This window comes from Mesoplodon mirus (genome assembly GCF_964341445.2).
Source record: "Mesoplodon mirus genome assembly, contig: HAP1_SCAFFOLD_1129, whole genome shotgun sequence".
Classification (NCBI taxonomy): Eukaryota; Metazoa; Chordata; class Mammalia; order Artiodactyla; family Ziphiidae; genus Mesoplodon; species Mesoplodon mirus.
The window spans coordinates 1-22,617 of record NW_028294940.1 but is presented as its reverse complement, the minus strand read 5'-3'; the positions used below and the strand labels follow the sequence as shown (position 1 = coordinate 22,617).

The 22,617-nt window shown below is 34.5% G+C and overlaps 1 protein-coding gene across 1 annotated transcript in view; it reads left to right on the top strand.

Moving 5' to 3' along the window:
- Window positions 1–14,353, top strand: part of LOC309797859 (uncharacterized protein) — a gene marked incomplete at its 5' end in the record, with an annotated part of 105,796 nt that extends 91,443 nt beyond the window's left edge. The window contains 3 exons of the mRNA XM_082646252.1: window positions 7,340–7,561; window positions 9,078–9,166; window positions 12,740–14,353. Of these exons, the coding sequence (XP_082502378.1) occupies window positions 7,340–7,409 (70 nt within the window). The 3' untranslated portion in view covers window positions 7,410–7,561; window positions 9,078–9,166; window positions 12,740–14,353. The remainder of the gene's footprint in view (window positions 1–7,339; window positions 7,562–9,077; window positions 9,167–12,739) is intronic.
- Between the last annotated feature and the right edge of the window lie 8,264 nt (window positions 14,354–22,617).

Here is a 22,617-nt window from a genome sequence, read left to right as displayed (position 1 = left end):
TGTAAAGCAATTATACTCCAATAAAGATGTTTAAAAAAAAAAAGAAGGGAGATATCACAGAATAATTGGGAAACATCAAAGGATATAGAAGCCAAACTGAAGGGGTTTCCACTGGACAAATCTTGAACAATCTAAGCCTCAAAATTAATAATGGTAGAAACATATTATAGTCAATTGAATAAAATAGGAGTCTATGAGTTCATACTGATTTAAATAATTAAATTGAATAAATTATGTTTGATGAGGAACAGGATATTTACATAATTACAAAGTGCCTTACCACAAAAATTATTAATAATGGAGAAAAAAATAACTTTACAATGGAGAAGACTGGGTGATACACCTTAATCAAATGAGTAAAATAATATTCCAGTAAGGTTACAAGTTAAAAGTTTGCCGAAATTGTTTGATAGGAAGCAGTGAGAAGAACAGAGCTTCACCACTGTGTTATTCCTGCCAACTACACATATCCTGAATAATCATGAGACAAATACAAACAGCTAAATCCTACAAAGTAACTGATCCATATTCTTTAAAATTTTCTAGTTCATGAAATTCAAGGGAAGCCTGAGAAAATTTTCCAGATTAAAAAACTAAAGAGACAGGACAGCTAAATGCAACATGTGACACTGGGCTGATCCTTTTATTATGAAGGACATGATGGGGATAATTGACAAAACTTGAAAGGGGTCTGAGGATTAGTAGCTCTGTGGTCATGTGTCAGTGTTAATTTCCTGATTTTCATGATTATATTTGGATATATGTTTGTAGGAAATACTAGAGGATTTGGGGGAGACATTGCATTGTGTTGGCAACTACTCTCAAATGGTTTGGGAAATAAATTATTTTTATTGTCATTTCAATCTTTCTTTAATTTTCGAGATTGTTAAAAGAAGGCAAAGAAAGAGGAGAAGAGCCCTGAGTCAGGTAACCCTCCTTTTCCTGGCGACTCCCATAGTTAAAAGCTCAGTTTACAACGGTGGTCAGTTTTTCAGTCTATTTGTGCTAATTTCTGTTACTAACAACCTAGCATCTTATTTTCTATTTGAGGTTTTTGGATTTTTCCTAATTATGCTTTTGCTTTTTATTCTATCAAATGTCTATGAACTTGATAAAGTCCTCGGTATTAAAACAAAATCAGTAAGATTCATAAAAATAAAAATAAGTTCTTGGAGAAATTTATAAATTTCTACCTGCATTCAAATTGGAGTAAGTTGGCAAGAAATTTATAAGGGGAAAATACTATAAGGAGCACTCCCATTCAGAAACTCAAAATGGTTGCACGTGTTTATCCTGTAAGAGGTCTGTGATGAAACAGCAGGATGAAGGCTATATGTCCAAACTTAAATGCAATCTTTTAAATCACCTTTCATGTCAGGCCATGTGAGAACTGGGCAATTCAATAAGTAAATTAGAACAATTCTTTCAATAATTTCTTAGGTCAACACTTAGAATAATGGAAAACTTATCTTTAACTCCAAGAAATCTGGACAGTTATTAAAGCAAATGTGTTGTCCTACTGGCCTACACCTGGTTATAAACAGCAGTACGACTTCAGAAAACCCTGGACACTGAGTGGACCTTCTAAATATAGCTTTTTCTTTCTATAAAGGTGTTTTACAAGAATGCTATCTTTTGTGAAAATGTGGCCTTTATAAAGGGTACACTAAGGTGTGTGACTTTTAGACCTAGAAAAGATTTGAAATATTTTCTTAGCCTGGGAATCCAAATTTTAGAGGCATAGAAACAGAAACGCAATGAAATTAAATATTTTGCCCACCATCAAATGGCAAACAAGTAATAACGACAGAACTCAAGCCTCTGTCTTCTAAATCCATTGAATGCAGCATAAATAGATTGCAATAACTGCTGATTTTCATTGTCCTCAACACTACATTTCTTCTGTGCCTTATCCCTGTTCTTTTAAGAGGGATGACAACATTATCTGCAAACTTTATAACTATTTTTTTTTAATTTTGCTGTTTTGTAACTCACTTTTGAAAAATTCTGTTTCTATGTTGAAAATGTGTAAGGACATTTACCTTCCTTCTTGAAACAACTTTGCCTGCATTTATCACATTTTATTGTTGAACTGTTATGTAGCAATAAGTACAAAAGCGTGTCTAGTAGAGGAGATAATGCCAGAGGCAACAAGGTGTGTGTATGGGGGGGCGGGGTTAGAGTTGACATACCTTGAGATGAGGAGAGAGGGAAGAGAATAGAAATTTTATTTATTTGAAAAAATATGATGGCAAGTTAGACAATGTTTGGCTAAACTTAATACAATATAGCTTTCCTTAACTTAAATTCCGGGTTAACTTCCACTGTTTACATTGCCACAGACTAGGGAATAAACAAAGCAAAAAGATTTTTGGTACTACCGTTTTGTGTTAATTTCATAAAGATTTCTACAAGACTTTTTAAAAATAAATTGAAAAACAAAAGTCTTGTCTTTAGCTTATTTTCCCTGCATGCTTGCACTTTAGTAAGTTGATAAATGACATTTAAACTCAATAGTTATGATTAATTCTGTCCCACCATTTTTAAAAGCCCTGGGGATTGTGTGCGCGTTCATGCGCGCACTTTTACAACCAGTAAAATAAAGTTCTTGATCAAAAAATTATTATTTAGACTATTGAATAAAATCAGATATGATAGAGGGGCCAGCTGTTGGTAGGCTTAAAAGTCACCCTAGGTGATTAATTCATGCAGCAGTGTTGCAGGTCTCTCTTTAGATGAAGCATTTAGAAGTATAACCAAGCATGGCTCTAGTTTCATATCTGAAACCTGTTTTATTTAGTTATTCGGCAAGTGCTTGCTCCATGTGTTTTTATAGTCTTTGGTTGTGCTATAAAAATGTCAAAATTATGAACTAACAGATATGCAAAAGTGAAATCCTAGAAGATAGGATAAACATGAAGTCCTCTAATTATCACTCAAATAAGTTTGGTTGACACAGAACTGGGAATCAGATAAAGACATTAATAATTCATAATGCTGAAATTAAAATCTTCTAGTTACAGTACAAAAGAAATCCTAATTTGTACCACAAGGTAATGAATTCAGTACTTTTCATTTGTTAAATATTTGCTTATTACCCTGCACTGTGCATATAACACTGTTCCAAAATTTGGAGGGCAAACAGGAAAAACAGAAACTCTACCTTCAAGTTGTGTATACTGCAGTCAGTGAAATTTCTCTACTTTGAGATCTTTTAATTCCTCAGCTCATTGTAGCATTTTCTTCAGATGAATTGTTTTTTATTTGTTAAAACCAATGTTTAGCACTTGAAATAGTTTCTTCAATGTTCCTGATAGTGAAATAGAGTCAGCATGCTAATTTCCAATACTAATTATAGAGTTGATAGGAGAAATGCTCAAGATTGATAGTAAAGTGATTTCGATAATCTACAAAATGTCTTGAGGTTTCCCAGATAACAACTTGTCTCCCAGACAAAAATGCACTTATTATTTATATTCCAAGCTTATACAAATTTTTGTACTTTAATCATATAGCGATTTGACAACATCTTTTCATTCACATTTTAAGATATTTTGTTCAGTAGATTATCTCATTTTGAAACTATTGATTTATATATACATACTATGTAACTATTAGTATATATTTCTCAATGACTAGATTAGTGCTTTCTTAACTACTTAAATTTGTTTAATTCATATTGTTGTTCTTCAGCATTTCTTTTACTCACTGGAGCCTATCCTACTGACTTCAAAAAGCCTGAAAAATCTGAAAATCCCATTTAAAGTAACTGTATGGAAAATCTTTAAAATAACATACAATAATGGTAGAGAAGAAGAGTATTTAACATTGTGTTGAGATCATTCCATTAATAAAGAGATTAATCAATAATTCTAACAGTCAGACATATAATAAAAATGAAAAACAATCATAATACTGAGCAATGACATTTTCAATAAAGGGAGATATTAAATATTGTATAGGAAACTAGTATCTGCAAAGCAGATAAGTTGGCAATGATTATACATATATTTAAAATATGTTGAAACAGTCATAGACAGTTTTTCTTTTTGGCTGAAAAGAGGCATATTGCAGTGTTTAAGCACTACTTTAACTGGAATAGATATTTAGACACTATACAGAAAACACATGATTGCAGAAGAGCAGATATTAGCAGGTGTGTGAACGTGTATGTCTTTAATTAATGCATTTTCATTCATTCAAAAAGGAGAAGAATGCCAAATTTACTTTAAAGGTGGCATTGTGATATGTTAAAGTTCCATTCTTAGACTTTTGCTGCTGTTGCTGTTCCTTTAGTATTCACCAAAGAGTACCGTCCTGTCACTTATCCAAGTTAGAAATCTAGAAGCAATCCTAGGATTCTCATTATAGGGTCCCCTACCTTCATGCTCCCCGCTCAATAAGTAACAAATTCTTGGCTCTCCTATATAGGAAAGCTCTCTCCAATGTACGCCTGCTCTGTAACTCTCTGGGTCCAGCATCTCTGCCTCAGCCTCCCATTCAAGTCACTTCTAGTTCATTCTGTGCAGGGCCATTTTTAAACCTTCCTCAGTCCTAGGCAATTGCCCTTTTAGAAGCTTTACCCTAAATGTTATCAAATGCATTAATATGTGCCCAAGTCACATATCCAATATAATTTATAGATAACTATATGAAAGCTGAGTAACATTGCTGTTGTAGTAATATTAGTTGAAAAAATTAATTACACAAGTTTTGATCTCAATTTTGCAGATTTTTTTTTTCATACCCTGGAGCCATTTTTTTCAGGTGTCAAACAATTTTCTAAGTCCTTCTCAAACTCCTAGTCCCTAGTGAGTGTGCTTTTACTGTCACAGGGTTGAACAGCTCAGACAGCAAGATGTCTGAAGATGAAGACCATCACATGGATGAGTAAATCAGATACGTGGAAGATGGAATGCAAAGTGTTTGTAGAAAAAAATATACAAATCAAGGAAGAAATTGCAGTGTCAATTAATATGATGTATATCAGATGATAGTATTAAAAAGCCAGGTTAAAATAAAATAACTTAATAGTGTACATATTTGTCAGATTGTTCACTAGTGATATACTGCTCAGTGTAAGGTGAGAACCACAGATATTATCTTCTGGAAAAAAACCCTTTAAGCCCTAACAGATTCAGTTTATAAATTTCCTCTCTAATAAATGAGGAATAAAATAATTTACAATAAATTAATTATTTCCTCTTCTGAAGGTACTAATACTACAAATTCAGTCAGAAGATGGATCAAGTTTTTCGTACATTTCTCTCATTTCACATTTTTTAAATAAATGAGACTATATTTTGTCTAATGACTACCAGAACAACTATCTGGAAACTGTGCCTTCATTATATGTGAGACAGTATTTTAGGAGATATAGATGTATATTTAGATGGAGATATAAATACATAGCACATATACACAATATTTAATAAGACACAGGAAATGTGGGATAGCTCCAGACTGCTACACCCTATGTTCTGAGCTGCTCCGAAATGCAGTTCCTTTTTTTTTTTTCTTAACATCTTTATTGGAGTATAATTGCTTTACAATAGTGTGTTAGTTTCTGCTTTATAACAAAGTGAATCAGTTATACATATACACGTTCCCATATCACTTCCCTCTTGCGTCTCCCTCCCTCCCACCCTCCCTATCCCACCCCTCTAGGTGGTCACAAAGCACCCAGCTGATCTCCCTGTGCTATGTGGCTGCTTCCCACTAGCTATCTGTTCTAATGGGAGTTCTCTGGGCACAAAGAGCAGTATTTTCTGTAATGAGATTAGAAGAAAGGATTTGCTAATAATTGCTTCCATAGCAACTAAAAATCTTGGAATCCCACCTTTCAGCATTTTGAAAATCTTAAAGGGGATGTTGTCAGTAACAGAAAAATTGAAGAATGATAATGTATTCAAATTACTCATTCTTTAAATTCATCTGCCCATTCGCCTTTTAAATTGATTCATGCTTCTCAGAAAATAAAATATGCTAATCCATATATCATTTTTCCACTGCGTAGAGCAACTATATCTAAAAAAAATACTATTTTACTTTCCTTTACTATATTCCTCCACAACTTGTGTTGTATTTTCACATCTTCTTTTCATTCTGCTAGTGAGATATATATACATATATGTATATATACATATATGTATATATACACATAATATTTAGATTTTAGATATTTGCATTATGCAGGGCAATCCATAAGATGGATAGATGCTTAATATTAATACCATTGAATACAATTTTCATAATTTTATACTTTAATTATTTTTGAAAGGGTAAAGCAAGGGTAAAGCAAATTCGAAATGAAAAAAGGTGACCAAGCTGGCATTTTTCATTTCAGACTTTATATTTGGACTACTCAGTGGGACAGATTATAATAACAGAATTTTGCTTTTGCAGGGAGGTCAATCTTTGCTTCTGCATTGCCTCATCTCTTTTAATCCCATCCAGTTTATTTTTCATCTCAGAAACTATATTTTTCATCTCTAGGAACTCAATTTGGGTTATTTTTATATCCTCTATATGTCTATTTAAGATGTTGATGCTTTCCTTTAACCTTTTTGAACCTATGAAAATTAGTTATAATAACTGTTTGAATGTCTTTGTTTACTGATTGTACCATTTTTCAGTGTCTTTTCATTAATTAATTTTTCTCCTTGTTATGGGTTATATTTTCCTTTGTCTTTGCATCCCTGGTAATTCTAGATTGCATGTCAGATATTGTGAATTTTACTTTACTGGTTGCAGGGCGTTTTTGTATTTTTTTAAATATTTGTAACTTTGCTCAAAGAGGTAGTTAAGAAATAGTTTGATCATTTGGAGGCTTCCTTGTAAGCCTTATTAGGCTGCAACTGAAACAATTTAGTCTAGGGCTAATTTGGTCCCACTACTAAGGCTATACCCATTGAATACTCTGTGTATTGAATACTCTACTTGATGCTGCATGTATTAAATTATATCAAAACATATTTGTATAATCTTAAAGCAATAAATGCAACACATAAAAATATAAAAAAAATTTTAAAATTAACTTTTATTAAATAAAACAAAAATGTTTTCTTCTAGTAACTGTAGTATTTTAACATATTTAAATACTGTATCCCTATGAAATTCATTTTGTTAATAAATATGAAAAGAGAATCCACCTTTATTTTTTACAGGTGACCAGGGACTTGTTCAAACACCAACATTTAACTGTATTACATAAAACATTATGCCACTGGTTTTTATGGGTTTTCATTATAATTAACAGCTTTATACAACCGTTGTCTTGTGCTGTTTGTTGTTCAATGTCTAAAATTATTGTTTAATATATATATATTTTTACTTTTAGCAGTTTAAGCCAGGAGAGTAAATCCAGTTCCTATTACTCCATCCTGTCCAGAAGCACAGGTCTTAAGTGAAATTGAATACCAAAGAAACAGTTCCAAATTTTACAACGGATCTATCACTGGTTGTTAGCATATCTTCCCACACCCAAGACACCAAGATAACTTCTACTCACTGTTAAAGCTTTATGATGAGCAAAACTTCCACCACTGTGCTTCCTTAGCATGTGAGTATATTTTTAGTTTACTGGTTATATATATTCTCTAATTATCCATTATTTTGTCCTTCTTTTTGATTAGATATCGATATCCACATTTTCTTTTCTAATAGCTCACAGAAATTTCTCTCATTAACAACACCAATAGAAATCACAATAAAAATCGCCTTGGGGGACCAAATTTATATCACATTACCAAGTTTTTATTTTGCTCCCATAAAACTTCTGCAAAATACAACCACTATCTATCATCAGTATCATTAGAACAAAAACAAGGCATTCTAATCTCAAAAGCAAAATATTTTATTTAACTTAATAAGTTTCACATTATAAAAATTTTCTCATAGCATCATCCTTAATTCCTCAGTATTCACTAATATTGGGGGATTTTTCTTTCAGTTATTTGAGACTAAGGATGATTTTATTCATCTCTACAGCCTGGTACATATATGTACAGTGTTTGTCAAAAGGTGGATATTCAAAAAAAATCTTGACTAAATTATGGTAATTCATGTGATCAGTTCTGCAGTTCTTAAAACTTTAAATTACTTGTTAATTCTAAGAGAAAGTCAGATAATTTTTAGAAGGATTTCCAAACCATGCTAAAGTGTCAGCCTTCATTTCCTTGTCTGAGGGAAACAGGATAGAAATAGATGGTTTTAAAGTTCTCCAAGCTTCTGTGTCCTTTATACATCCACAATTTTAATCCTTATCATTTTCAAGATTTGCTAAATTATTTGAGGTGATCCATTCTCTTATTAAAGTTACATATTTTATGGCACATACTGAGCATATTAACAAATAACTTACTGATAAATGACAATGCCCATAACACCAGGTTAATCTGATTTCCATGAAATGAGCTGTAACTTCAAGAATATTAATTCATCTAATAAGGGTGATGATTTACATAATGTTGCCTAAAATATTTCTCTTGATTATTTAAGAGAGTTTTCCTAGGGGTAAATAGCTGGGAAGTCAATAGAAAAAAAATACAACCATGATTAATTTAATTCCAGTCTAAAGGACTCCATATATAATGTATTTGAGAAAACCAAGTCACTATTATAGATTCAGATAAATGGCTGTATATATGAGATATTTTTAATGTAACCCAAATTATAAGAAATAGTTTTTTGGTATAGAAGCAACCACTCTTTTACCTAAAGGAAAATATAAAATCTGAGTTCATTGTAAATTTGCCTCATTGCCCTCTGTTAGTTTGTGCCTGCCCCATCCTTAGGGGCCCAGTTAAGGACTATTGTATCATCCATACATCAGAAGAGAATGTCTGTGTTCTATGTTGATAGTCAGTCTAAACAAATATTTATACAGTTGAGATCAGAGATATAAAATGTCAGTTCCAAATCCACCCATGATGGCACATATATCAGACAGATGACAAAGGTTATAAAGGCCTGTGAAATACTTGAATCGTATTTTGCAACCCTTGAAAGAATTCAAGTCGGAGATTAGCAGAAACCAGGCTCAGTTCTGTCCATAATCCCCTTTATCTGTCTTCTAGCCAACAAAATGAAAACCTGAAGCCAAGCTGACAAATAGAGTGTGAAGGGCCTTCTACTGCATTTAAGAAAAAACTGAGACTTGCTATAGGTAAAAATTATCTTTTCTATTACTATTATTGTTGATGTTGTTGTTATTCATAGAAATAATGAAAAAAAACCTAAATAACATTATTCTGCTGGATTCTTTACTATATGTAACACAATAAATTAACTCGCTTCATATTACACTGGGCATATAACATGAAAACATGTGCAGAGAACAGAAATCAGTATCTGTAAAGACAAATTCCCCTGTGATAGAGAAATCTATTATTTTAAGTCCAGACAATTAGATCTATTAAAGTGTAAGAGTGTTTCAGTACAGTCTTGCTAAAAGTAAAGCTTAAAAGTAAATCGAAAAAAAAACTGGAAAACTGATGCCAGTTAGATACAAAATATAAGATTATGCTATGTATATGGGACAGGATAGAACTCTGAATGAGGTCACATGTAGGGAAAGCAATATTAGTGACAAATCAACTAATGTCCTTATTGAGCATAGACATTCCAAGAAGGGTGAAGAGTACTGTATAGATGTAAGACTCATAATATTCAAGTTAGTTGTAAAAGAAACAAGGTAAATGCTTTCAGTCAATACGATAGGCTGAACAGATATTGAGAATCCTTTCTTCCAATCTGAACACACAGTTTGTTATACTTGTGTTTTCTTTTATATGTTGCTTTTACATGTAGCAACATATAAAAAGCAAATGAACAAGCTTACAAAAAAGGGGGGGGGGTCCCCAGTCTCAGGATTTAAGGGGAAAAAACAAATTCAACATTAGAATAGTGAGGAGGAGTTGAAACCAAGAAATTCAAGAGGGCCCTGGAAATAATAAGCCTTGTTTTTGAGGGCTGGCTTTAAATATTCGTTGTCTTATCAGAAAACAGGTAGATGCTGGAAAACAATAGAATAATATCTTCAAAGTACTGAGGACATATAGCTGTCCAAATTAAAATTCTACACCTCATTTTAAAAAACTACTCAAGAACAAGAAGTAAAGAAATTTTCATTCCTAGACAAAGAGGAATTACCACCCACAAACTGTAACAACAACAAATGACTAAAGCAGTGGCAGCAGCTGTTGGAATTGTCTGAAGGCATTAAAAAATATTCTGATGCCTAAAGCCAATACTTTGAGATTTTTTTTTTTAACCAAAGTGATCTAGGCGGTGTTTCAATAATGGGAGCTTTAAAAAGTTCTCACATAATTCTCATGTGTTTTAGGCAAGATTGGAGACCATTGTACAAAGAATGTTCTTCAGTAAGAAAGAAAATAAGCATAAAAAGAAGTAGGAAGGTGCACTGAACAGTGACCAGCAAAGAAATTTGTAATGTTGGAATGAATCTGAATAACGGTTGAGTGTAAAAAATAATAGCCAATGGGGGTATGTACAAAGTAAAACTAAAACACTAGATAATATACTGAAATACTGAAGATCAGATTTAAAATTTGAGGGGTCCATGAACCGCTTAGGAGGAAGATGAGATAATTAGTTTTAGACTTTTTAAAGTTAGAAATATATGTCAAATTTTTCAGAAAACACTAAAAATGAATACTTCATATATGATTCATAAAAAGGTAGACCATAAAAAGAGAATGAAAAATGTGTTTAAACGAAGTTAGTACTGGGAGGGATAAAACATAGAAAAATAAAGGAGAAATAGATCAATAATCACAATACATTTGATCACAGAAATAATAAAAATAAATTTAAAAATTCCTGTTTTTGCTGCTTACAAAAGACATATATAAACTATTTTTAAGATGCAATGCAATACTTCACTCGAAATAATTAATTATATACATGATAAATGATTTTCAAGATTACATATTTGGCATGATGACATGTATACAAATTTTTAAAACTCAAAGCAATCATGTATTTTTCATGGATTCATTTGCATATAGTAAAAACTTCAAGCATGGATTCAAAATATTTATATTAAATTCATGATACCAGTTATACCTAAGAAAAGGAAAAATGGGACTGAAATGAGAATAGAGAGGAGAGAAAAGAAATGTGTGTGTATCTGTGTGTTTGTGTGTGTGTGTGTGTGTGTGTGTGTGAACACATGTACAACAGTCAAATATGTGCTTCTTTCACAGCATGATTCACTGTATTCCATCACAATATTAATAAGATTTCATACGATATGGGCATCTCTGCAGAAATTAAAATTGTCACATGCTTATGTGTATTGGGCAATGAGCTCACCTTACTATTTCCATCCATTCTTCAATTAAAATCTAGAAATGTGAATGGGCTGTTAGAATTTAGTTAGTGAGCCAATTACCTTTACGGAACATGCTAGTTATGCATAGCTTTTCCTTGGCTTAATTATGTTTTAAAATAGCAGGCATTCATTTTACGTCTTTAATTGATGGCTATCACACACAATTAGTTTGAAATTTCTTATCAATATGCTTGAAATATATTTGGTTGAATCATTGGAGTAATCTTTTTTGAACTTACCCAAAAGTATGTGTTTAGCCTTCCTAAACACAGTGGCACATTTCCAAATACAAAGTAGTTGCATTAGAATTATTCCTAATATGAAGACATTCAATATTTGTGGAAACAAATTTTCTCTTGAAAACTTAGCTTCCAGATGGAAGAAAAATAGGGGTAGAAATGTATTTAAAGGCAAATTTGAAGATGAGAAATCAAAATTCACATTCCATAGTAAAAGAAAAAGGGTTAATAATTACAGAGAGAAAGGCAAATACAATGCAAAAATTATTGGAACATATTTTGCTCAATTACAAACAAACTTACATGGTAAGTTGTAGCTTCCATTATTGCACCAATTTGTAGCATATTTTAATATTTTCATTTTGAAATGAAAAATTTAAAAAGTCATCTATTGTTTTTATAGAAAGTATCTAGAGTGGTTGAAGTGAAATAACTTTCAGAAAATGTGTTAAAATGGGGCTACAAAAGACTTAGGAGGACATAAGCTTGGTTCTTATTATTGACAGTTTGCAAATCAGCCATGGGGATACACATTATTTCCAATTTAAAATGAATGATGATTCTATATATACATATATATGCATCTTATCATATTGATTATAAACCAAGTAAAATCTCATGAAATCTAAGTATGTTTGAAAAACTTAAACCTATTTTTATGTTTTTCCAAACACTAGAAAATGAAAGCAGTTTCTGTTGTTTGTCATTTTCTTTTGGACTCTCTTGGCTTCTGGAAAATGATTATGTCAAGATATTGGAGAAGTATTCATAGGAAGCAACAGAGGCCATGAGAATAGAGACCTACACTGCTTCCTCATTAGAAAAAATAAAATAAAGATTCCTGTCTATCCATTTCAAATTACACTCAGGGATGCTTATAATATAGAATTTGAAAGTTGAATACATACTAGTTGTCAAGTAGTCAGCCCCATTGATTACTCATGCATTCCCTCCTAAGTATGTTGTTCTTAGAATTCAGAGGGGTCCTTTAATCACACCCCCCATCTTGACCACTCACATCTCCAGATTTTCCTACTTCACGGCATATTGGTGTTTAATTTATTAAACAAATATTTGTTGAACAATTACTATGCATGCTAAGCAGTGGGGATCAAAGATGAATGAATATTCATTTGTCTTTAAGGAGACACAGTCTACTGGAGAGAGGCAGAACTGTGAACAGATGACTGCATAAAGAGGCAAAGTCAAGTCTTATTTATTCAGAGGAAGAAGTCCCCATGATCAAGCAACAAGTAAAATCATTTCATTGTGCAAGACATGGATTTGTGATTGAAAATGCACAAGCATATTTATCTTATTATCCATCATAGATGATCACCTATTATAATCAGTGAGATTTCTTAATGGCACAGCATCTAGAGGAAGACGTCATGCATGAACCTGTCATATTCAGAAAGTAAGGAAGTGGCACAGTGGGAACAATTCAGGAAAGTAAATAAACATGACAGTAGATTTAAAATCTACTTTAACTGTTCTTACTATTATTAATCTATTTGGGCAAGTAGTAGTTTTCATTGATGTTAGCATTTTTTCATCCATGACTTGAAATCAGACATTAAATATTAATATTATAAAAAAATGTTACTAATTGAATTCATTCACAAATTTATAAAAATAGATCAGCACCAGAGACCTATTTATTGGAAACAAAGTAGGTAGAACAATTAAACTCATTTATAGTTCCTTCTCAACCAAAGTGGACAGAAGTTTTATATGTAGAGGTCAATCCTGGGCCAGAGGCTACTTAGTATTTTCATCAAGTCTAGGATGATAGAAAAGCATGTGGATTTAGTAATTTACAGTTCTCTTTAGTTGATAAGACTGATTAATACTTTGTCAAGATCAAAATTCAACATGACCATAATATGACCTTGACAAATTGGAGAAGTGGTTTAAAACAATGCAATTTAATAAGTCTAAGGGTCAGATGTGGGCTTTAAAGGGATTGGGAAGGAAATGGAAATTATAATAATGTAGGTGATACCATGCCAGTGAGAATGCATTTGTGTGTGTAATATAATATGTAACAAATAATATTGAGTATGACTTGAGTCAAGAATATAGCAATAGCTTTTATTTTTTTTCTCTCTCTCACCATGGCATAGTGCTTACTCACTCACAAATATTTCTAATACATTTCATCAAAATTTCATCATTAAATCCTGTATCCCTGCTGATAAAATTAAAAGTAATTCTAAGATATATAAATGAAGAGAAGGGTATAAAGGTACAAATAAGTGGGTGAATATTAATGAAATTACTTTGTATTGTGCTTTACAAATACGATTTATGCATTTATCTTGTTACTAACACATTCGTTCATTCATTCATTCATCAATCATTACATATTTATAGAACTTCTACTATGTCCCAGGCACTGCATTAGGTGCTGGTAATACAAGGTGTGGAAAAGCAAGCATTGTCCATATTTCTTAGAGCCTGCAGTCTAAAGAATAATTACTAATTGTAGTAAATATAGACAGGGTACTATGAGCCATGGAACAGGGAGCCTTTCTCACCTGGAAGGATGAGGAAAGGCATCCCTTGTGAAATGTCTTCTTAACTGATGTATGAGGGTAGGTAGCCTAAGGGGACAAGGGAGTAAAGGAGTAAGTATTTCTTGCAAAGGGGAAAGCAAGTATTAAGAATTTGAGCTTCAAAAAAGGAATGCTTCACGTTGATATTACAGTCTCAACAAATACAATTAAATTTCTGGTTGTTAATACATTGCATAAAAGTGGAGGAGTGGATTTCTGCCAAAATTAGGGCATATAGTTAGGATTAGAAGTGTGCTCTGTGATATCAGTGACTTTAACATTGCAGTGAGACTGGGAGAAAAAAACGTACAAAGAGGCTATCCTCTGGACCCAATGGCACTGATGTACATCAAGGCTTTTGCTGAAGTAGAAAATCTGCTATTGATATTGAGGTGCTCTTGAATGAAACAATGACTTCAAATAAGAGTTCCAAACTGAAACTCAGAAAGACCACCAATCTGACATGACTTAAATTTGAACTGCTTCTCAGATAGGCGATTTATACTTTGGGGTAAATGGAAACTGGGCTTGGTTTCACTAATGATATCAATGACATTTTGCTATTAAATTTGGTTTAATATTTTCATTTTACAAATCCCTAACTTCAAAAACTCTCTAAGGGAAAGTAAGGGGAAAAGGATAGGACTAACTTGTTTAGTTACATTACCTTGAATTTTAAATTTAAATTGAGCTGCGCTATCTCCACCAATGCTTGACTAGAAGCCTGCACAGTGAGTAGTTGTAATGGAGGAGATTGGCTCATTTTAATGGCCACATCTGATGGATCTCAAAGAAATTCAGGTAAAACAACTCTCTGCATAGTTCATAGTCAATTATTTATACTTGCAGAAAAATGCCAAAGCCTAGAAAACTTTAAATGGTGGATAATCAGCAACATTCACATTTTTCCTTGAGGTTTTCAGGATTGTACAAACACATTTAGGCTTTGAAAGACACGTTTTGGAACTTTACTGGAGGTATTCTAAGAAATACCTTCATGTTAAAACAATCTCCAAATATTTTAGGAATAACTAGTATCTCTCCGTAAATAATTCATGCCTTAATTAATTATTATCATTGTTAGAAATTAATACTGAAGTATTTCAGAAAAAGATGACATATTAAGAATGTGACACTGCTTCCATGTCATATAAGAGCATGAGGATATCTCTATTATGAAACTTACTGCATTTTGCTACAACATTTTTGTCTATCTTCTCTTCCAGATTACAAGCTTCTTAAAAAATAGACTGTGCACAGATCTAACTTTCTGGCCTACATTTGCAGCACTGGAGACTACTATTGAAATATTAATTCAAAGGATATTTTAGAAAACATTATAGACAGAACTCTATCATAAAAGAGCATATATAAATATAGCATATTTTCTGATGTTATTGAATCATCTTAAGTATTGGTTAATGCAAATTTCAATCTCTAAGGCACTTCTACAACATACCTGAAAAATGATCGTCATCTTGTACTTGAATGTCCTCACTGAGAAAGAAATTGCAACTCAAAATAAGTTTATTTCATTTTTAGGAAGCTCTAATTGTTAGAAAACTCACTCTTAAAATAAGTTAAAATCTCTATTCCTCAACTTCTATGCATTTTCCTGGTTTTTAAATTAGGGGCAACTTGATCTTTTTTGATTTTACAGCTCTAACATAGCTAAAGCTGGCGTTCAGGTCCTTTGCCCACTTACCTACTCTTCATAATTATTTTTATTAAAAGAAATATATTGTGGTATAATATAAAAAATATACTAACTTGAATGTACACTTTAATGAATTTTGACAAATGTAAATATTTTGTAACTCTGTTTCCATCAAGGTAGACAATTTTCCTATTACCCCCTTTTGCAGTTTTCCCTTTCCTCTTTGCAGTCACTCTCTACTCCATCTTTGATACAGGCAACTGCTGATATGTTTTCTGTCGCCATAGATTCATTTTTCCTTTTCTAGAAAGTCATATAAACAGAAACATAAAGTACATACTCTTGTGTGTCTAGCTTTTTTCTCAGCATAGTGTTTCTGAGATTCATCCTTGTTGCATTCCTCATAATTCTATCCTTCTACTGCTGTATGATATGACATTGTATGGATATACCACAACTGGTTCACCCATATAAATCTTGTTGGAGATTTTCTGATGATGGCCATTCTGACCGGTGTGAGGTGATACCTCAATGTAGTTTTGATTTGCATTTCTCTAATGATTAGTGATGTTGAGCATCCTTTCATGTGTTTGTTGGCAGTCTGTATATCTTCTTTGGAGAAATGTCTATTTAGGTCTTTTGCCCATTTTTAGATTGGGTTGTTTGTTTCTTTGATATTGAGCTGCATGAGCTGCTTCTAAATTTGGGAGATAAATCCTTTGTCAGTTGCTTCATTTGCAAATATTTTCTCCCATTCTGAGGGTTGTCTTTTCGTCTTGTTTATGGTTTCCTTTGCTGTGCAAAAAAAGCTTTTAAGTTTCATTAGGTCCCATTTGTTTATTTTTGTTTTTATTTCCATTTCTCTAGGAGGTGGGTCAAAAAGGATCTTGCTGTGATTTATGTCATAGAGTGTTCTGCCTATGTTTTCCTCTAGGAGTTTGATAGTGTCTGGCTTTACATTTAGGGCTTTAATCCATTTTGAGTTTATTTTTGTGTATGGTGTCAGGGAGTGTTCTAATTTCATACTTTTACATGTACCTGTCCAGTTTTCCCAGCACCACTTATGGAAGAGGCTGTCTTTTCTCCACTGTATATTCTTGCCTCCTTTATCAAAGATAAGGTGACCATATGTGTGTGGGGTTATCTCTGGGCTTTCTATCCTGTTCCATTGATCTATATTTCTGTTTTTGTGCCAGTACCATATAAGTGCTGGAGAGGGTGTGGAGAAAAGGGAACCCTACTGCACTGTTGGTGGGAATGTAAATTGATACAGCCACCATGGAGAACTGTATGGAGGTTCCTTGAAAAACTAAAAATAGAACTACCATACGACCCCGCAATCCCAGTACTGGGCCTATACCCTGAGAAAACCATAATTCAAAAAGAGTCATGTACCAAAATGTTCACTGCAGCTCTATTTACAATAGCTAGGACATGGAAGCAACATAAGTGTCCATCATCGGATGAATGGATAAAGAAGATGTGGCACATATATACAATGGAATATTACTTAGCCATAAAAAGAAACGAAATTGATGTATTTGTAGTGAGGTGGATGGACCTAGAGTCTGTCATACAGAGTGAAGTAAGTCAGAAAGAGAAAAACAAATACCGTATGCTAACATATATATGGAATCTAAGAAGAAAAAAAAAAAGGTCATGAAGAACCTAGGGGTAAGATGGGAATAAAGACACAGACCTACTAGAGAATGGACTTGAGGATATGGGGAGGGGGAAGAGGAAGCTGTGACAAACTGAGAGAGTGGCATGGACATATATACACTACCAAACGTAAAATAGATAGCTAGTGGGAAGCAGCCGCAGAGCACAGGGAAATCAGCTCGGTGCTTTGTGACCACCTAGAGGGGTGGGATAGGGAGGGTGGGAGGGAGGGAGATGCAAGAGGGAAGAGATATGGGAACATATGTATATGTATAACTGATTCACTTTGTTATAAAGCAGAAACTAACACACCACTGTAAAGCAATTATACTCCAATAAAGATGTTTAAAAAAAATCTTGGATATTTTGGTCATATCCAGTTTTACCTATTATGAATAATGGTGTTACACATTTTTGTGAACAAATTTGTGCGACATAAGACTTCATATCTCTTGGATAAGTATGAACTATTAGGTAATTGCTTGGTCATATGTAAATGTATATTTAACTTTAAAGCTTTCATGCTACAAGTCCATTAACAATGTATTCATGTTTCTCTAGGTCCACACCAAAACTTGATATTAACAGTTTTTTAAATTTTAGACATTATAGTGGTATGTAGTGGTATCTCATTATAATTTATACATCTTTGATGGAGCAATCTCTAAATATATATAAATTATATATACTTAATATATATGTTGTATACAATATATGTAAATATTTTAATTAATTTTTATTGGAGTATAGTTGATTTACAATGTTGTGTTAGTTTCTGCTGTACAGCAAAGTGAGTCTGTTATACATATACATATATCCACTCTTTTAGTTTCTGTTCCCATATAGATCATTACAGAGTACTGAATAGAGTTCCCTGTGCTATACAGTAGGTTCTTATTAGTTATCTATTTTATATGTAATAGTGTGTATACATATAAAAAATATAATTAGGCACTTAAAAATAAAAGGAAGACATGCAAATAGCCAATAGGCATATATTCATAGATACATATACTTTACATTTATATATATAACATATCCATAAATATATTTTTGCCATTTTCTCCCATTGGATTGTCTTTTTATTTTTGAAGTGTAAAAATTCTTTAATCTGTATATAAGTTCTTTGCCAGATATTGATATTGCAAACATTTTCCAAGTTTGATCTTTCCTGTTGATTTTCTTAATTTTGATTTTTATTCAGCAGAAATTTCCCTTTCCTCTGTGGTTGTCACTGCCTTGTCAGGGTTGGGTTCTGACCCCTAGTCGTTGGAGTAGAGGCCGTCAGATCTGTTTCTTAGCTGTGTTTCTGATCTGCGGTGTGAGGTCGGGAGGACTGGAGCACTCCCACTGGGATAGAAGCCTTTGAGTATTCCTCCTCTGGAGGTGTTCACCTGTGGGTATGCTCTGTTTTGTCTCCTTTCGCCCATTGTGTGGGCTTACAAAGTACACGGCTGTTGGTACTGCTCTCAGTCCCACCTTAACCATGGTTATGCCGGCAACTGGCCCTGGTGACTCAGGCCTCATTTTTACTAGGCCACTGGCCCAGATCCACTGAGGTCAGGTCCCAGGACTGCAGTAATTATGTACCTGGACCCACTATGTGAGATATGGAGGCAGCTCAGACTCTGGCCTGGCCAAACCCCAGCATGTATGTGCCCACAAAACCCACAGCTGCTAAAGCCTGACCTGTCTCAGCTGCAGGAGCACTTGTCCATTGGGATGTTCCCAGGTGCTGAATTTAGGAAACCATCAGAGGAAGTGTAATGCCATGATTTGCACAGCCATGAGGAGAGATTTCAGCTCTTCTTCCTTAGTTGCATGTTCCCTGGAACTCAGCTGTGGTTTCAGCCCCATCTCTGCATGTGGGCCACCCACTGGTGTCTGCTCCCAAGGCTGCTGGAGCACACGAGCTTGTCAGGCAGGAGGATGTAGAAGCGGCAATCAGGGCAGGCAGGCTGCCCAGGTGAGAGGGTGCTGGGTGGCTATGGGATGTACGAGCCTGTCAGGCAGGAGGGAGTCAAGGTGGCAAGCTGGGCAAATGGGCCACCCAAGCAGGAGAGTGCTGAGGTGATGATGGCTGGGGGCATGTGAGCCACTCTGGCAGGAGCCCTTCCTAGTGCCTGTGGAGGCAGGGGCCGGTGTGTGAGGAGAGAGGCTGCAATGGGGGCCCCGCCCTTTGTGCATCACTCAGCAGTGGCACTTTGCTTCTATGCTGGTCTGGGCTTCCTCCAGGAGCATTCCTTGTTGTGGAGCTCCTCACTCCTATCCCCTTGAGCTGTCTCCTCACAGCCAACATCATTCCCCTTCCTGGGTCTGCTCTTCAAACCCCACATTCCAACACTCAGCCCCCGTGTGCACCAGTGGTCACCAGTGGCTGGGGCATGCAGAGCTGTGGCCAGACCATCTGTGTAGGCCTCACTCTCTCCTGCCTGCCACAGACTGGCTGCTGCACTGTTCTCTGAGCCACCAAATTTCTCCTTCTGCCCCAGCTTCTCTCCCCGCTGCTTCCCCAGATGCGGGAACCTCTTCTCACCTTCAGCTCCGCTCCCCCGCCCAGGGTCACAGGTCACGTCCCACTTCATCTGCTCTTCCTTTTCCCTTCTTCTTTCTTTCGTCCTACCTGGTTACGTGGGGATCTTTCTTGTCCTTTCAGGTGCCTGAGGTCCTCTGCTAGTGTTTATCAGGCGCTCTGGGAGAATCGTTCCATTTGTAGGTGTATTCTTGATGCATTTGTGGGGAGATATGAACTCCACATCTTCCTACTCCTCCGTCTTCTTGACTGACTAATCAGCAGTTTGAGTTTTAAAAGGCCACTTTTTCCCCTTTTTTAACCTTGGTTTCAGGTTCTACCTAATTTAGCTAATTAGGCTCAGTCTCAGGTCATTGTGGTCTGTATTTACATTTCTGATTTGTACCGATTTGCAAGACAAAGACAGTTGCTTTTAATTCCCCAAAGAACTGGCCTGTCACCTAAATAATATTGAAAGAGTGATTTGCCCAACTACGTTTTCTTTAATTTGCTTTTCTGTAACAGTGAGAAGATTTCCAACTAGACTGAAATTTCAGAATTCTATAGTCTAGAACTTTATGGTTTAATTTATCATACCTTCAAAACGTGCATAAGGCATTCAACAAAGACCCTCTTTCTGAGTGCACAGATTAGACCCAGAGTAAAGTCTCCATTATTTATTTTTATTATCCCTTAAATATTAGCTGTTAGTTTTTACTTTATATTTTATAGGCTCAGGTAATCCCACTGGTTTCCTTTAGTATGTTTAATTAATATTTCCTTCATATGCCGTCTTATAATATCAAGCAGGGGAAGAATTCCCCAGTGAAACATGTCTATCCCACACAATATAATTAGGCAAAAGAGAGGTAATTATCTTATACAATGCCCATTTAAACATACCAATTTTTATAAAGACTCTGGGGTCCCCAGAGAGTGGTTGATCAAGCCAAGGGACTCAGGCACTTTTGTCAATCTTTTAACTTGATTAATTGGTCTAACTTTTGCCCCAAGTAATTGTTGGTCAGGTATCTCAGTGTAATTTTACGTGTATAAAATTTATATGTAATAAAATATACGTATTTTAAACTGGGGTAAATAGGGCAGACTTGTTTGGGTCTGGCCCTTTAATGTTGATGACAAGTAGGAGATCCCTTTGGCCCATCCAATCTTAGGTAGTATTGTATCCAATCTTTGATTTATCTCATTAATGTCTGTTTTATTTATCCCACTTTAAAATAACCATCTAAAGATTTCTTATTCATTTAGGAGAAGTCCCTTTAAAATTTTCACCTTGTTGGGAAAAAGTTTTTAGACTTTTCCTTCAGTTTTTTTCCCTGTTACTTAACCTAATTAACAATAATTATTCTAATGTTTTTATTAGCATCTGTAAGACCCATTTAGGGGAAGCAGAGACCACAAATAAGGTTTCCCAAACCAATTTTTTGGGTTTGTTTGAAACTAAAGGAGTTTTTAGGTTAACCATTATATGTCTAATTTCCCACATTTCCCCCCCATAGGAGCCAATGAAACAGCTGTTTATAATGAGAGCTCTCTAAAAATTTACCAATTTAGAAGTTTCTCCAATTTGAAGGATCCATGATCTGCCCATAAATGAGGTATACCTTAATAGTGACTCAAACCAATAAGACGCAAGAGGCTTCCCCACAAAAGAGTGTAAAGGATGCTGTCTAAATAAGATCCAGAAAGTTTACTCCCAAAAGTAGTTTAAGAAAGTAATGGTCTTTGTTGTACAGGCTGACACAATGAAGGTTAGGATGGCAAAAAGCCCCCGAGAGTTGTACAGTCAGACAAAAGCCTGCTCAGAATCCCAGTCTATTTGACTGGCTGCCAAATGTACACCATATAAGTACTTTTGGATGGTAGTGACCAAGTTCTCAAAACACACACACACACACACACACACTGAAAAATATCAGAACACTTACATTTCAAAGACACAGGAAGAGAAATGCAAGTTTCCCCTAGAAAGCCTTTTGTTTTTTTGAAGTCAGAATTCTGAAAAGATGTTTTTATCAAGCCAGCTTTTTCTAACTTAACTGCATATGCAATAAAAGAGTCCTATCTTAGTCATTTTTAGGGCAAGATTTTCTTTAAGTCCCAAGTAAGTAAGCACTTGTAAATGTAAATTTTGTATGTACATAAACCTGGCCAGGATATCCGTTGGAGGCTGGAAATCTGTTGTTCCTTTTTCTTTTGTATTGAAAGCTAAGTTCCCCATTCTGAGTTCAATTTGTGAAGATCACTTTTATTTTGACAAACTCTATTAAAGTAGCCAATTCAAGGAAGACAGGTTAGTCTTCCACCTAATTACCCAGTCCAACTTTTACTCAGTGTCTTTCACCTGAGCAAAGTCTCCCCAGTCTTTCAACTGAGGATAAACCACACAGTGTCTAAACTGAGCAAGATCTTCCCAGTGTCTTTTAAGTGAGGCTAACCCACTTGAGCAAAAGTCTTCCCAGTGTTTTTCTACTGAGGATAAGCTCTCAGTGTTTAAACTGAGTAAAAATCTTCCCAGTGTCTTTCACTGAGGATGACCCAGGTACTTCTTCTTGAAACCAAGTTTCAAGGATAACCTACTACTCAAGAGAAGAGTTTAACACCACTGAATA